Here is an 18,058-nt window from a genome sequence, read left to right on the forward strand (position 1 = left end):
TGCCACACGTCAAACGCCACCACTACTTGGCTTACTAACAATAAAGTCAAATTACTTCCTTGGCCGGCCAATTCACCCGATTTGAATCCCATCGAGAATAGATGTGGTTTAATGAAGAAACGCCTTCAGGATTTAGCTCCAAAGGACAAAAATGAACTCATAGAAAGCGTGAAATCCGTTTGGGCAACTATCAGCAAAGATGACTGCAAAAAAGTAGTGCATCGTATGCAAAATCGTTTGCGTGACGTTATTAAAGCTAAGGGAGATGCCACTAAGTATTAACTATTCATGCAGATTTCATTTAAATGAATTATGATATTTTTGTTCATGTTATTCTAATTTTTTGAACCACTGTGAAAATTATTCTAATTTTTTGAATTTTTAGAAAAAATTCATTGTAAAAACTTTTGCAATATCATAATAATTTATTTATGTTATGTTCATCTACAAAACATGTAGAATGTGATAACACACTTCAAAATTCTCAGGTATTCATTTTTACCAAAATAAATCCATATCTCAAACCACTATGTGCTTTATTTATCATTATTCTAATATTTTGAATTGGAGTTGTACAATACTTTCGTTGATCTACTTATTTTTCTACTTCGCTTCGATGCTAAGGTAAAAATTTTAAAATCATTTTAATTATGTGGCAGACAAAGCGCGAGTAGTAGCTAAGTAAAAAAGTTCATTTACACATTTTTAAAAAGTTTACTTCAAATATACCTGAGAAAATTTGACTAAATTGTATTTCTTTTGAAATGCAATTTAGTCAATTTTACTAAACTAAATTGTATTTCTTTTGAAAATTTGACTAAATTGTACTTCTTTTGAAATGCAATTTAGTCAATTTTACTAAACTAAATTGTATTTCTTTTGAAAATTTTACTAAATTGTATTTCTTTAGAAATGCAATTTAGTCAATTTTACTAAACTAAATTGTATTTCTTTTGAAAATTTGACTTAACTGTATTTCTTTGTCTGCCACATAATTTAAAATCATTTTAATTATGTGGCAGACAAAGCGCAAGTAGAAGCTAAATAAAAAGTTCATTTACACATTTCTGAAAAGTTTACTTTAAATATACCTGAGAATATTGGACTAAATTGTATTTCCTTTGAGGACCTAGTTTATTCCTTAGATGCAATTTTTTAACCACTTTTAGTTTCAAGAAATAAGTTTGCTTTTGTGACTTTTAAACTGCAAATAAAACAACAACGCGTCTGGATCTTGAACATCACTGAAGCTTTTAAAAAATTCACTGTTTTCTTTCCCGCCACAATACTTATTATCGATATCCTTTGAGAAGTATACTATTATAAGCGTGATTCCATATTTTAAAACTCGTTTCATACACTGTGTATGTGTTATCAAAACACAGCGAAAAGACATCCTCATTTTCTTAATAAATAATTTATTAAGATAATAAGAAATTTAGTTACGAGAATTAGTTACGAGTTACGTTTGTTAGGAGAGCGATACTAATTAATTATCTGTGGCTCATAAAATTCAACAACTTATATCATTAATTAACAAACAATTATGTAATCGGTTAAATTTGTTATTATTTTTATTTATTTTTTTTGCAGCGTAAAAATCCAAAGCTAAACTTAAAGAATTAAGCAAAAGATTGCTTCTATTAACTAAATACTTTTTCGTAAAATCATTTATTTTTCTAATAATTTAAAAGATTATTTTTTTAAAAATTTAACTTGTTCCAAAATTTTAAAATTTTTACATTCATTATTCTTGCACTGAGCTATATAATGAAATAAGAAAGCTATTTATGTATTAAAAAGAAAAAATACTCTAAAAGGAAAAAATTTAAAAGTTTTTTAACAATTTTACTTAGTTTCAACTTTTCGAAATTTCGATATTCGCTATTCTTGCATTACGCTATATATTGAAAAGAAAAGAAAAACTACTCATATATAAAAGGAAAAATATCAAATATTTTTTTTAATAATTCTGCTTAATTCCAACACTGTGAAATTTATATACTCGTTATTCTTACATTAAACCATATATTGAAAAAAAGCTATTTATATGAAAGTGAAAAAATATGCCAAAAGGAAGAATATAAAGTTATTCTTAAAATAATTTTACTTAGCTCCAATATAATGAAATTTCCATATGCGTTATTCCTGCATTTAGTTTCATATTAACTAAAAACTATTCATATATGAAAAAGAATAAATATGCCTACTTCATGCTTTGAATTCCTCAAACAAAGCTAGGCGAAATTCTCCTAAAAGCTAGTTATTACGCCTTCTAAGAAATGATAGTACTTTCTGAAAAGATTATTTTTCGAGATTATTTTTAGATTTATTATAATTAGAAAAAAGATTATTTTTATAAACTTATCTTCAATCTTTATTACAGATAATTTTCTCTTGAGTTCATATAAAATATTTACTCTTAACATATAATATATGTGAACACGCGTTGCTCTTTCCTTTTTTTAATAGTTTTCCTTATTTTGCAAACTTAAATCACCTTTTTGAATCTAATGTCTCATTAAAAACTACAATAAACAGCGAAAAAGTATTTATTATTTTTCCTTTGTTGTTTGAATTTCAAAACTGAACTTTGTTTTGAAAATTATGTCGAATAGTTTAATGTAACTTTTATTTACTTTCTACATAAATGTATATTACTAAGAAGCTTCACAAAAACTTGTTCCTATTTTTTTTAAAGTTCGTGATCATGCGAAACAGCAACATCAGTTTACAAATTAAAATATGAAATAATTATAGTTATTAAAAGAAATTTACCTTTAAAGAAAAATAAAATTAATAACAAGAAAAGTATCTTAATTCACATAGATAGTTTATCAATACTTCCGAATGAAATAGGGAGCCAAATTTATGGCTTTAGTAATTCTTGATTCACCTGAGGGAATCGATAAAAGAGTTTATATCATGAATTGTTGAATCAAATCTAAATTTATAACTTTAAATTTCAGCAGCAATGCTATACATTTCAATAATTTGTCTATAAATCTGTAGGCTAAGGTTTACTTTTTGTTTGCCAGTTTAACCATGACTCATTTATAAGTAATAGTGTCATAAAATGTTTTCCATTTGAATAGTTTGCATATACTTAATCTGTAGGTTATTATTAAAGTGATTTGCTTTGGTTTTTCAGTTTAACCACAACGCGTTTATACATAAAACTCAAATGTTTACGGACCAAATACAAATGGTTGAGAATTAGATGAATTAGTTAAAGTGCTGATAATCCTCAACCCTTCTGGCCATAAACCTTAATTCTTCAGCATTTTAAAATAACTAAGATTTCCAGCTTTAATTCAATTCTACCCAACAGAATAAGAACAGAGTGGCAGTGGACTGATTTTGCATATGCCATAAGCTAATAGCGAAATTCAGTTCTTTTTGAAACCTCGTTTTTATTTGCTATGCTCTTGGCTAATTAAAAAAGTTTGCAGTATTTTTAATCAACCTAACACTTTTTAGGATTATTGCAATGAACACATATATTTTTAGGCAATAAGAAAACACATAGTTCACTGCCCGATTGGCATCAGTTATTTAATTTTGATTGCAATTAGCACATGCATATATTATTATATCTTATTATAAATATATCATTCATTGCTATATTTTTCTTTAATTTAACAAAGTTTCTCTATTCAAAGGCATAATGCAAGGCTCATTGCAGTAAGAATAAGAAACTTCAGGATAATTAAGCATTTTTAATTAGCCTAAAATCACATTCGCTGACTGTAAAGGCCTTAAAATTATGTAACTAATAGATATTTTTACTTTTCCTGGCTCATTGCTAAACTACACCTGAAATTGGCCTTTAATTAGCCTATACAATATATTAAAAGCATTATACTGACTGATTTTTTTTTTGTCTCTCTCAAAACGATGAACATAAAGAACGTGATATTGTTGAAATCAAAATTTACAATTCAGAAAATTTAGCTACCCATCCAGAATAGAAACAAATTCGAATCATATATACGCCATGTTTTTTCCAAAATACTTGATCTAAAAAACCGTTTATAGATTATTTGTTACCTCAACTAAAATAACACATATTTATTATTACTCGCAGTTATTAAATTTGACTTGTCCTATCTTCGTTTTAAATATCTGAGAATTAAGTAGTCTCCTATTATCCTAATTATAGAGAGAGAACAAATATTTTTGAAAAAAATTATTCCATGCTTAAAATAAATTAATTCATCAATTTTGTATAAGATTTTAAAGTCTAATCTTAATTTTTAGTAAATGTTGTTCTCTAATTGATTAATTTACTATTACAGCATTGCGGCCCTAATTGTTCATTGAATTAGATGTTTCGCCTAAAAAGGGTTTTGTTTCTCTAATCTAAACCAATGACAAATTTTTCATACTTATTAATATTATACATATTTGGATTTACATTTTTTGATAAATTGTTTTCATGGTTTGAAAAAAAAACTTATTAAAAGAAACTAGTTTTGAAAACCGAGACTATAGAGGAAATATTTAATGGTAAGTACATTTTAAAAAGCGGCAATGAGATAAAAAGGTATGTAACTCCATTTGTTTTTAATAAACATTTATGAATAGTTTTATTCTGAACTGAAGCAAGATGATACATTGGAAAAGAAAAGTAAGCCATAATTATATTTTGTAATCTTTTTTTTTTATTTATGTGTATTTCGAATTTCTACAAACGGTAATCTAATAATCGTTTTCAACTCCTTTTTATTTTCTCACACAATCAAATCTGTCTTGTTGTTTAGCTCATTCGCCTCCCTGTACTGTGATTTGTCAGATTTTGATAACGTTTTCATTTTTTTTCCCTCACATAAACATTAATTTGGGATCTCCATTGTGCATACATTTTCATTTTTGATACAGATTTTAAAAACATGCATTAATGACGGTCCTTACGAAACACTCTGTATCTAAATAGCTTGCTGATTGAAAAAGTATCATAAAAATTTGTCAAAATTTTTAGGGTATACACTGCTCCCCCACTTATAGGATTAATTATTTGGCTACAAAAAACCCTTCCTTCACTCTACCCCTTATTTGAAAAAAATATATGGTGCAGAGATAAATGTTATAATTAGAATATTTTTTCTATTCTAGTTCCTCCTGATATCTTAGAAGAAGGCAGTAGTAGTGATGTTATTGTTCGAGAAGGTTCGAACGTTACACTTACGTGTAAAGCAGTGGGATATCCTACTCCAAATATTACTTGGAGGCGAGAGGATAACGAACCAATACCCCTTGGAATATGGCAAGGAAAAAAATTCACAGGTAACTCAAATATTCAAGCGAAGACTTTCTGCTAAAGCGAAAAATTAAGAAATTTTTTTACCAGCATTTTTGATACTAGCCACTTTTTAAAAAATTAAAAAACTTTCTTAAAAAATCTATTATTAATATAAAGCGTTTCTTTTGAACCATTTCTCAAAATTAGGGAAACGCTACAAGGTTCATTTCTAAAATATAGAAAGTTTTTACTCTCCAAACAGGTTTGTGTCGAATATTATTGCGTAATACGTTTTCAACTAATAAGATTGTGCCGGAACAGCCTGGTTGGCAGGACTCTGGACTCACGCTATTGTGAACGGGGGTCCGATTCCAGCAGGTCGAAAACTCACTGTGTAGTAAATTGTGACTGGTGCGCGTTAAATCTGTCGAATCACAAAGCCCTCCGATGTCCCTTAAGCAGATTATACCTCTGGGGGTACTGAATTGGAGAATGGTCGTTCTTTGGCTCAGGTCAAAATTACGATCTGTGGATGAATGAACGAATGGATGTATGAATGGGTTCGCCTTATAAACGGGTGTGGCTTATGAGTGTGGCAGAAGTCGAATTCTTGGCCATAGATGGCACCACTGAAAAACAAGAAAAATCGCACTCCCTCTGCCTTAACGATCAACGAGAACAACAACTAATAAAATTTGGGATACCAATAATGCAACACAAAATTTATTAACAAGCTTAAAATTTATTCTTTACAAAATAAATTTATAATAATTGTTATTATAATGACATTGACGCGTAGAAAGAATAGAATTTAAGCTGGCAAGTAGAATAGATTTATTAACAAACGCCTGAAATACGCAGAACATGGTAATTGCCGTTTCCACTTGAAACGCATGAGCTTATATACAGTGAAATCAGGAAACTGAAATGACATAAGAGAATGTTCTAGGAACTTCCAGAGCACTTTATAAATAAAACACTCTATAAATCTTCTACAAATAATAACTGAAACCTTACAACTAATATACATATTTTCATATTTCTAAAGTCTTCTTAGAAATCGGGAGAACTTGGAGGATCGAACTCAGGACCTCCTACTTGCCAGGCCTGTGTCTTTAGCCACTCGGCCATTCCGACACGTGACGTGTCAATATTAATTAAATTACTTTTAAATACAATTGGCTACCAATAATAAGAAAGCAAAATAAAATTGACTTGAATGAAACCTTAGTTTTCCAAATTCAGTCACCTTGAAATTTTGAACATGAGTAAAATAGCGTTCCAAAGATGACTACAGCTTTTAGATGTAATAAATAATAATATGAGAAGCGCGTGATTTGTTTCGTAACCTTTTGGGGTAAAAAAAAATGGCGATTAACCACCAAATTTCTATATTTAGTCACCCTGAGGACGATAGAGACTGTTAATTTTGTCCTATAATTTGTGCTATGTATGAATAAATCAACGCAAAACAACGCTTTTGTATTTCGACACTGAGGAACGACAGAACCGAAACTATAGTATGTCCATTTTTATGCATTTATTTGGGCTTTATTCACGTTGTTTTGCATTATTAATTCAAATATGATATATGAGCTATGATACAGAGGTTGGTACAAATGAATGACCAGATATTAATTTTTTTTAAATATTTACTTATATTAGAATTAAAGGAAGTATTTTCAGTGTTCAGTGCGCGTACCTTACATTTTATAGTTTGATGACTTTCACGTAAAAAATATCTCGCTGTGAAAGGTCCGGAGTGGCCTTGTGATACCTAGACACGTCCTTTTGATACTTAAACACTGTTTATGATTCCAAAAGCATTATAAGAATTTAAAAAGTGCATTTGTGAAATATTGAGAGTTATAAAACGTGAGAAATGAACTTAATTACAGGTTTACTTTGTACCATACTTCAAGCGTTTGTCATTGAAAAAAAATTTCCATAGTTTGGAAACATTTAGTCATTTTTGCTAACCTGTATTGAACTATTTAAAAATGCCCTTTTATTGTTTTTCCCTTCTTTCTTTCGAAAATTTTACTTCTTTATGTTATTTCATTCTTTCTGTTATTTCATCGCTTTTTTATGGATTTATTTATTATATATTATTCTTAAATAACGTTTTTATTTTATTTCAGATCCAAATGCTGTCACTTATGAAGGTGAAATATTGAGTATTACTCGTGTAAGTCGCTTGCACACTGGAGCTTATCTTTGCATAGCTGCTAATGGAGTTCCCCCATCAGTTAGTCGGAGGATTATTCTGCATGTACATTGTACGAGTACAGTTATTTTTATAATTTGAATTAAAAAATTGATTACGTCTATTTGCAGATAAAAGCTTAGAATTTTTTAACCCTACTTGCTCTATGTTCTAATATACAAATAGTTCATTAATAATATATTTTAAATTTAATATATAGTAAAAACAGTTTAATACTTTACAGTTTGTGCATAAATATATTAATTCATTAAATTCATTTAATTTTTTAAAAAATTTTATCTCTCAAAAAATAAACGTTCCATGCAAAGTTATAAACTTGCTCTATGAGTTGTCTACTTTATTTAATTTTGTTATAATCAAAGTTGAACCACAGATCCATATTAGATTTGCAACTTTCAATGTTCAAAGTCATAACCTTGTATTTCTGACCCAACTCTGAGGACAAAAGAACTCCTGTTTCTGACACTCATCTTCGTGGAAGTTTGAGGGAAATTTACACGCATTTGAGTCACATGGAGAGGAAAACCATTTACAGTTAACCTGACAGAAATCAAATTCAATCCTTTGATTTACAAACCACAGAGGGTATTCTACATTTGCACTGTGGTCAGTGCAGTACATCTCATTAACCAGAGTTTGAATTTGGATCACCACTTTAGCGAGTGAGCTCTTTATTTGCAAAAAGTCAATTTATTGCATGTGTTTAGAATAGAACATAGCTTTCATTAACATTTCAGAACATAGCATTCATATATACATAGCTTTCATTTTTATTCCCGATAAGATACAAGAGATTGGGAAAAATCATTCAAAAGAAGTTTCAATAATTTATACATGACTCATAACTTTATAACATAATACAGGTTTATAAAGCGTTTGATCATTAATTTTCTAGGGAAACAGCATTTCTGTCTACGTGAAAGAGATTGATTCAATCAATTCATGAATCAAAATTTAAAAAATGAATTTATTTTCCGTTAAATAGGATATTAATTGCAACTCATTAATACCCAATTCACAATATTAGAAGGGAGTAATATATTGCTTATATAATAAGTAATATTAAATGTTTGGAAGCTAACTGAGAAATTATAAAAAATAAATAAATAAATAAACTGAAAACTGTGTTTAATTTGAAAGAGTTGGAAACAATCAGTAAAATTTAGAAATGCCAAACGTTTAAAAAAAAACTCTAAATCTATGGTGATATTGCTTTATTTATGATAAACCATCATCTCTTATATTTTACGTCAAAGAAAATTAGCTATTAAAAATATTAAAATCTGTTTTATTTAAAAATCACAAAAAAATTATGAGATAAAAACAGATTTTTCAATCGTTTAATGCAATTGTTTTTTTAAATGCATGTCTTAGTTTATTTTACAGCAACTGGTGCATACTCAAGTTATCCATGATTTGAACCTGGATTGATTATGCTTGTATAAACGTATTAGAGTCTAAGTTACTAAAAATCAGATTCAAAATAAAAATTTATAACCATTTCTTCAAAGATTTAGGTTTTTTTAAAGATTGAAGCTTTGAGAATTAAAAATAAAAATGACTTGCCATTCTTCAAAAAAGTAGTCTTTTTATTTCAATTTCCCAGAAAAGGGAAAACCATCTTGATAACCAAAATAATGTGAATTAACGAACAGTTTTAACTGCTTATAACTGGACTAATTGACAAAAACACGTTAAATTTTCGTTTTTCTGTTCAATTCCACAAGTTACTCTGCTTTTCCGAAGATTACAGATATTTCGCGCATAACAGTCTTCAAAATTACCATTAAAGTAAGGCAACCGTAACATTATAGTAGTAAGGTAGTTGTAGTTGTATTCATTTACGTTGAAACTAGATCTGCACAATGGGCTATTGGTGACTGTCCCTGAGGATGTTTCGAAAACATGCCATCACAATTTTGATCCTCTTCAGAGGGGATGGCACCGCCTCTTCGGTAGCCTAACGACCTGCACGCGAAGTCAAGCACTTTACGGTAGAACAGCTGAACGAGGACCAATACCGCACACCCTCGGTCCCTAAGCAGAATGATCCAATTGGTCACCCACCCGCACACTGACCACAGTCAGGGATGCTTGACTTCGCTGATCTGCTGGGAACCGTGTCTTAACGATCAGTCCACTGCGGGACAATAGTAGTAAGGTAACCTATAATTAAGTAAGGTAACCTTAATTACATAAATCTTCATCAGTGCCAAGTTTAAAAAAATGACTAAAAAAGATATTAATTACAGAAAAAAGTTTGGTACTATATAGAAATACTTTCGGAGCGGATGAAGGTTCTTTTTCATAGTACCGAAATCGATTCTTTATTAATAGTGCTGTTTAACTTGCTGTTTATATTTAAAAGAAAGAGCAATATTTTCTCAATCGATTAAGATAGTATATTTTTGCATCACCTTACTAAAAAATTACTTTTATGAAGTAACACCGACTCTTTCAAAGCAATCGCATCTTTATACATCTCTTTGTACTTTTCAGTTCCTCCAGTACTCTGGATTCCTAACCAATTGATTGGTGCACCTCTTGGGCGCGATGTAACTTTAGATTGCCATACAGAAGCTTATCCCAATTCAATTAACTATTGGGGAAAGAAACCAGGAGAGATGATCATTTCCAATGAGAAATTGGAAGTTACAAGCAAACTCACGAAAACTTACAAAACTCATATAAGGCTCACGATCAAGAACCTGCAACCAGATGATTATGGGGACTACACGTGTTATTCAAAAAATTCTTTGGGATCAACTGAAAGTGCTGTTAGACTTTACGGTAAGTGCATCTTGTGTTTTTACTCTTAAGTGTTTAGTAATTTTAAATGAATACATTTAAAATGGGTCAAACTTGTGCGCAAGTGATAAGAGTAATTACAGAGTGACAGGAAATAACTCGGACACACATAACACAAACTTTTAATGCTTATTAAAATACCTTAACCAAACATTCAAATTAATATGTTAATGTAACTACCTGAAACATTCTTACAAGCTTTCAAAGTAACCACTTTTGGTCTTAATGCAGATCTGTAAAAGTGTTGCAAAATATTCAGCTATAGGACGCAACTGCCTACTGATACTGAGCACATTCCTTGCACGCTTTTTTATTTTTATTTTTGAGAAAATCAAAGTCTTGTGGGGTTTATCTTTTATCTCTGAGATAGACCGAAAGAAGAAATTCACTTATTTCAAGTCTGGCAAATAAGGTGACCATTCTAATGCTACAAAATAATCAAGAAAATCTATCTTGTAGTGCAGAATTCATTCTGAAAGTTCATTTTTGTTTTGTAACCAAGGAAAAATAACATCCTCAAAATGAGTTTATAACATCATGCGTAAAAATATTTGATCTTAAATTTGCCCACGCTATTTCTTGTTACCTTGCTTTTCAAGTTAAGCATTTCGCTATGAAACGTTTGCTGTGGACTTAATATTAAAAGTCTTATTGTGAGGCTTATTATTGTGAAATACAAAAAAATACAGTGATATATTACACTTAAAGCTAGAGAATTTGTGTTTCAAAGTGAATCTAATGAATCCAATACATATTTTACTGCCTTTTATAAATTTATTAATTATTTACGTGACATATGACATGCGTTCATTAAAAATCTATGCATAAGCGCTTAAATATTATGAATATATTGAACTAAAAATAATGTCGTTCATTTTACGACATTGCAGTTGCTATACTCAGCCTCCGCATTCAAATTTAAAATTAAACTTTCCTTTAAAGAAATTAAAAAATGATTTATTTTGTTTTGTTTTTCTTAGGAATATTTAGTCAAGAATCAGAGAATAAGTCGTAAAAATCGTAATGCTCTGGAGGTGTATAAGGCAGTAATTACTTTACATTTTCTTGTTTCATTTTTATTTATTTATTTATTTTACACTATTTTTAATTCATTTATTTATTTTTATTTTTTAATTCATTTATTTATTTACTTTTTTTTTTTGCAATTTTCATAGATTTGAGAACTGCCTTCCTGCTCTTTAACGTCGAACGTCGACTCGATTTCATTTCTTATTGCATCTAAGCCAACAAGAATTTTCCTACACGTCATTTTTTAGCGAAAATGTAGCAACAAATTCCGTATTGACCTATATTTTTTTGACTGACCAGGGATGAGAAAAATTATTTACGAAAAAGGTAGAGCCTTATGATTGTCTCACATTGAGCTCTCAAATTAATAATGCATTCTTTAAATGAGCCAAAAGGTAGCATGATTTTAACATTCGCTTACATTTTATTATATATTTCTCTCTCTGAAATTCGATACCTAGGTGGAAATACGTATCCTTCTCACAGGTTAAATAAAAATATATGTACAGTACGCAAAATACCTTACTGAAAAATTTTTTTGGTAAAAAAAAACTATACCGGCTTATGAAAAACCGGTTATTATATATATACATAAGTTTAAGTTGCTGCAAGTTTGAACTATATTTTTGCTCGACACGGTCGAAAATTTCTAACAGTGTAGGGCAAGTCTAACCATGTTCCCGAATTGAATTTTTAAAGATAAAAAAATTCATACGTATATTTTTTATACTATCTAAAATATTTTCTTTCTGTTTATTGCACTAAATCATTAAAAATACAAAATTCCTAATATTTGTTATTTAATGACAGAAATTCAGCCTCCAACAACAACTCCTACTAAGGATACTTCAGCTGTCAGAAGACAAAGTTCCGATGGTAAGTGGCTTCAAAACATTAAAATTTAAGTAAAGGGCTTATTATAAGTCAGTTGTATCTTAACTTAGAGTTTCGCTCTGGTCTGATCTTTCTTCGTGGTTGTGAGAGCATCCTACTAGGGCCAAAGGTCTTCGGTTCAACCCCAGTCAGCACACAAAAAAACGTCAAAATTCTTTAAACAGTATGTTAGAAATTCATTAACAGTTGATAACGTTTTTCTCCCACTTAATTTCTAGTTTCGGACACCTAATTTGGATACTCTAATGATTTTATTTTTTACAAAGATACTAATGGCTAATATATTAAGAGCCTTATTATTTAACACCTTGTTCAATATTGTGTATACTTTAGAATACTAATGTGTTATATTTTCACCTTCCTTATCAGAAGCATCAATGCGGTGAAAACGCATTTGAATGGAGGAAACTTATTTCTTAAAAATATTGGAGAACGTTGAACTTCAATGTTATGTAAATTTCCTGTAACTTCAATAAAGTGGAACTTTATTGATGTGGAAGTATTAAAACTTGATTATGGATTAATTTGAGCTGAAATAAGGTTCGATTCAAATCATATTACAGCTCGATTAAGAGTGTAGAGACCTTGGGCAGAGTACTGATTTGGTTGCCCTCGAATTTCCCTAATTATTGAATACCTACTTTCCAAAGACAAATAAATTACACGTAAAATAAATAAATAAATAATAATAGTAAAGACCTTAAACTATTTCCGGTCAGCTAAATGAGTGGTTAAAAATTCAATTAGTGAAATTTGTATTGTCTCTGTTTTGTTAAGTTTAACACGTCAATCTCGAATAAGTTTTATGTCTATTCATATTAACAAAATTTTTATAAGATATAAGTCTAAAAGAAAAGCATTATCTGATATTGCATTATGATTAATTTTAAAAAATAAGTAATAAGCGTGTCTCTTGAAAAATAAGTTAGAAAAGAATTAAAAATAAAAAAAAATCTTAGAAATTTAATTTAATAATCATACGGTGGCATTTGAGGGCCTTTATAATCTTAAGACCCGTTTGCCCAAGTAACGGTTGCCGCAAATTTAATTCAGTAGTATGATTTAATGTATATATGGCTCAACTTTAAACCGATTTGTGTATATTGAACTGTAAAATAACTGCACTGGCATTAGTTCGTGTATTCTAAAGTGTTTGTAATAGTGCAACTTTTAATATAGTGATCGAATTTTCTTTTAACGTGACACTGTATTAGTTATTCAAAAAGACACTCTAACCTCAAAAATTAAAAAGGCCTTAAATGTTTGATGACCTCACCTCAGAGCGATACGCGAAACAATATTACAGAATTATAAAAATAAACTCATACATTCTTTAAATCAAATGCATTAACGCACCTTGTTTACCCCTAAAAATTGAAAAATAATTAATCCATTAATTTTATTGCAGACTGGATCAGTGATTTGTCATGATCTGTAACCTAAAGGAAAAAAATTTCTGAAATGTCCTCTAATTTGCCTTGCCAGTCAACTTTTTTTTTTACAAGAAAGTACCGAATTAAGTCCGCTGACAGAATAGTCCCACACTGGTCATATTGCTCTAAGGCAGTGATTTTCAACCAATGTGTCGCGGCACTTTTGTGTGTCACCAAATTCTTAAAATGTGCCGCCAAATATTAGAAATGATACAATAAAAATTATAATGCTTTTTTTTATTATGAACAAAGTTTAAATTAAAGAAAAGTGCATATAATATATAATATTACATATATATATTTAATTTTTCCACGCTTTAACCACCTGAATATCTTTGTCGGCGATTGTCTTGTCTCTGACAATCTTAAAATAAGATGGAAGTGTTTAAATTGTATATGACGCACAATTTTAAAAAATGTTGTAAGAGCTAATCATTAAAGTAAGCTATGCAATTAATAAACAAATTAACAAAGGATAATTAACAAAAATTAAGCTAACAATTGACAATTAGCAAAAAAACTACTTAACAAGAAATCACAAAAAAATAACAGTTAATGTAAAAAAAACTAACAGTTAATAACTATAGAAACAAGCTAACAATTAATAACTAGCAAAAAAAATAATAACTGTTACTAACTAATAAAAAATAGATCGAAAGAGATAATTAATCCCTTAATAAATGTGCTTTTGTAGTACATATTATTTTGTTTCACATTCAAAATTATTATCACAAACTATTTAACACAGTGCAAAATAGGTAATTAAACAACTTTTAATCTAATTTTTTTCATTGTGTGCCGTCACATTTCGAAATCGTTAAAAGTGTGCCGCAACAAAAAAAAAGGTTGAGAATCACTGCTCTAAGGAATACCACCAGATTCAACAAGACCAATATACTATTGACAACTATAGGCGTTGCCGACGGGCCTGTGTAGGGGGCACGGAACTGTCCTTGCATCAGAAAGGTCCTGGGTTCGAATCCCGGGCAGGGCATGGATGTTTTTTTCTCTCTTTGTGTGTTCTATGTCCTTTCTCTTTTGTGTGTGAATGTGTGTAAATGTGACCCGCCCTATAAACGGGTTGTGGTTGTGTGAATGGCGATGCAGAAGTCGAATTCCTGGCCATAGATGGCGCCACTGAAAAACAGGAACAATCGCACCCCCACTGCCTAAACAGGCATACGACAAAAAAAAACTATAGGCATTAATTACATTTCCAGCTACCTGACTGTTTTATATTGATCCCATCAAAAGAATGTCTTTGCACCGTAAAGCACAATACTGAATTTTTAGAATATCAAAAAATGAACTTCGTTATCTTTAACCTAAAACGGAAAAACTATTAACTTGGTGTTGAAAGAAAAAACAATTAAAATATTACTCATATTTTACTATCAACTATTTTAGTATGAATTAAGATATCATTCTTAAAAGAAAATCATAAGAGAGAAGAGCGAAAAAGAAACGAAAGAAGAGAAGAGAGAGTATACACTTTTAACAAGGCGTATACAGATAATTGTTATTCGGGGTGTTTCAAAATTCCTGAACAAAGAGAAACTCTAAATAAGCAACTTTTACCATGCAATGCAATTGTGGAGAACAAGTGATGAACCACTAGAAGGTATCCGTTACTGTCACATAAAAGAACAAAACACCAAACGTATAGAGGGGCAGGTACTAAATTAATTTGACGTTGACGCAAATCAATCAGCGTGAGCCGTTTTATAAGGCACGCCTACATTATCACTCTTTTGAGAAATTTTTATTATATTTCGGCATATGCATTCAATAAAATTAATTTAGTCCCTCCGTTCCGTTACTTCATGTCTCAATGACCTCTCACCCCTCTACCCGGCCACGCATTGTGTGGTCCCCTTAAACTTTTGCCCATGAGTCATGTGGGTCATTTTCAAAAACACAGAGGCATTTAGAGCAATTTTTTTAAGAGGATTCGAAGGGATTAAGAGGATTAAGAATATTCGAATTACTACTTATAAAAGTTTCAGATGCAATTTGAATGTTTTTCGTCCAAAACAGCAGTACAATTTTTTATTTGATTTGGAACATAAAGTAAAACATTAACTGCATTATATTTCCCTATGTTACTAATGTTCAAAAGCGTTTGTGTAAAAATAAGTTACCTGAAAGAGTAAACAGTTTATAACTCTAGTCGAATTCACACTGTAAATCATTAACATTGCTTTTTATTAAATTATATAGGCAAATACAGTTTAAGAAATAAAAAAGAGTAACAGAGGAGAAAGTCAATTTAGTTGGACAGGTTCAATTAAAAAGGAGAAATTTTAGTATGAAACTGAAAGATGTACTTTGATCTAACCATAAAAAATTAAAAGAACATTGAAACAATGAATTTTTAAAACAATTATGCCAATAACAGCGGGAAAAGGGAATAAAATATTCTTACCTTGTCAAAGCTTTACTGGCTGACAATTATTAATGACAATTTTTGAAATGGCAACCTTATCTAATAATAATCCATTCAGGAGAGCCATGGGACTCATTTTTTCCTACTCAACAGAAATAATTTAATACGATAATTATTGTAACGAGAGTACAAATAATCCTCGGATGACATTAAAATGTTTGATATTTACTCATAAGTAATTTTAAAATTGTATATTAGAAATGCTGCATATGAAGTTAAAAAGACTTTTTTGAAAAGTATTCAAAAAACCTAACATAAATTAAAACAAAACGCTGTATAAAATAATGCAAATAAACATTTTTTTAGAATTTACAATTATTCTAATTAATTTAAAATTATTTAACAGGACATTTTTTTGAGAAACTAAACTTTATCCTCTTCCAATAGTTGATAAAGCAAAAAAACAAATTAAATAAGTCATCAGATGACGAGACAAAGAGAAAAAAATATTCCCTAAAAGTGGTAAAATGATCTTCATAAATATAATTCACGAAATGAAAATTTGATTTTTTAAAAACAATAACGACTACGATATATTTTTACAACAAGCTTATTTTATGCGAAAAAATTACTAACTTTACTCTATTCATATCCGTATAACATTAGAATACAGTTTTTGAATCAGCGTATTTTATAATTTTCCAAATGGGAGAAAATTTTGCTTCCCTTCTCCGATTAAGAGAGTAATTAGCAAAACCTATCGTTTGCCACTAATGAGAACTGATAAACCTTTGCAAACGGAACCAATTATTATAATCGAACACGTAATAAAATGAGAGAATTATCAGATTTTCTCCGATTCTTGATATCTTCCGTCATTTTTCAACTTAATTAAGAATGAGTCATACATTTTACACCTCCGAGACCTTTATCTGTGATTGACTTTTATGACTTAACGAATAAGTCGAAAATATTAAGTGATAAAAATGAGAGTAAATATTAGTCCTTGATTAATCTTTGCCATTTTTTCAAATTTATTTATTGTACTAGATACTGTTCATTTCAATTTAACATGCATAGTAATATTAATTTAAAATCTTAAATTATGTAAGGGAGAATAAATATCGGACCTCGATTATTATTTTTTATTTTAATTTGGCTGTGATGCTTGTTGTTGTTTTGCAATTTGACTAATTAACAATTAACAAATCTTTCGAAATGTTAACATTTGAATTTAAGTTCTGTGTGCCTTTTTTTGTAATTTATCAATAATTGACAAAAATGTTAGTATACACACCAATGAGGAATATTTTCTTCCAATTTTCTACTAATTTTATTCTCAAACTTTTATTATTTATAATTATGGAATTTGTATGTAAGACAGAATTATTCATATAATTTTGGAGAAAAAAAGTTCTGATCATTTTACATTTAATTTAAAAACATTTCAGCATAATCACACTCAATTGGGAAAAAAAATACTCTTTCTATTATTGGTTATAAAAATTCTTTGTCTATTTATTCGTCGGGAATTCTCAAAGTAAAGCCTAAAGATTCCAAAATATGTTTATTTATTCATTTTAACTCATTTAATTTCAATATACAAGATATAATATGATAACGTTGATGTAAGCTATTTTTATGATTTTTTAATGATTATAAAAAAAAATAGCAATTGCAATAACAGAAGCAATAGTTCAGCATAAATTAAATTATTGATGCTAATACAATCTTATTTCTTATAAATATATCCCTTGTTGATAATCATAATTAAACACGGACTGAACAGACTGTTTTTATAAAATTCATTACAAAGTTTTTCTTATTTTATGAAGTATTTTTTTTCCAATGCCCACCTGTGTTAACATCCGTCAATTCAGGCATTTACAGGGCGATTTTGTTGGCCTCCCTTTCAGGGGCACCATATTAGGTGGGCATACGTCGCTCCCACAGTGAGGACAGATAGTACAGAGAAAGAAAGAAAGAACATCCATGCCTTGCCCGGGATTCGAACCCAGAACCTTTCTGATCCAAGGACA

The 18,058-nt window shown here is 29.5% G+C and overlaps 1 protein-coding gene across 1 annotated transcript in view; it reads left to right on the plus strand.

The window, feature by feature from the left end:
* LOC107455461 (lachesin-like) overlaps positions 1-18,058 on the plus strand; it is a 144,887-nt gene that overhangs the window by 106,709 nt on the left and 20,120 nt on the right. Inside the window, exons 4-7 of the mRNA XM_043040309.3 lie at positions 5,116-5,286; positions 7,384-7,521; positions 9,969-10,259; positions 12,117-12,182. Of these exons, the coding sequence (XP_042896243.1) occupies positions 5,116-5,286; positions 7,384-7,521; positions 9,969-10,259; positions 12,117-12,182 (666 nt within the window). The remainder of the gene's footprint in view (positions 1-5,115; positions 5,287-7,383; positions 7,522-9,968; positions 10,260-12,116; positions 12,183-18,058) is intronic.

This window comes from Parasteatoda tepidariorum, chromosome 11 (genome assembly GCF_982258835.1).
Source record: "Parasteatoda tepidariorum strain Cologne lab strain chromosome 11, Ptep-v5.0, whole genome shotgun sequence".
NCBI classification, from domain to species: Eukaryota; Metazoa; Arthropoda; class Arachnida; order Araneae; family Theridiidae; genus Parasteatoda; species Parasteatoda tepidariorum.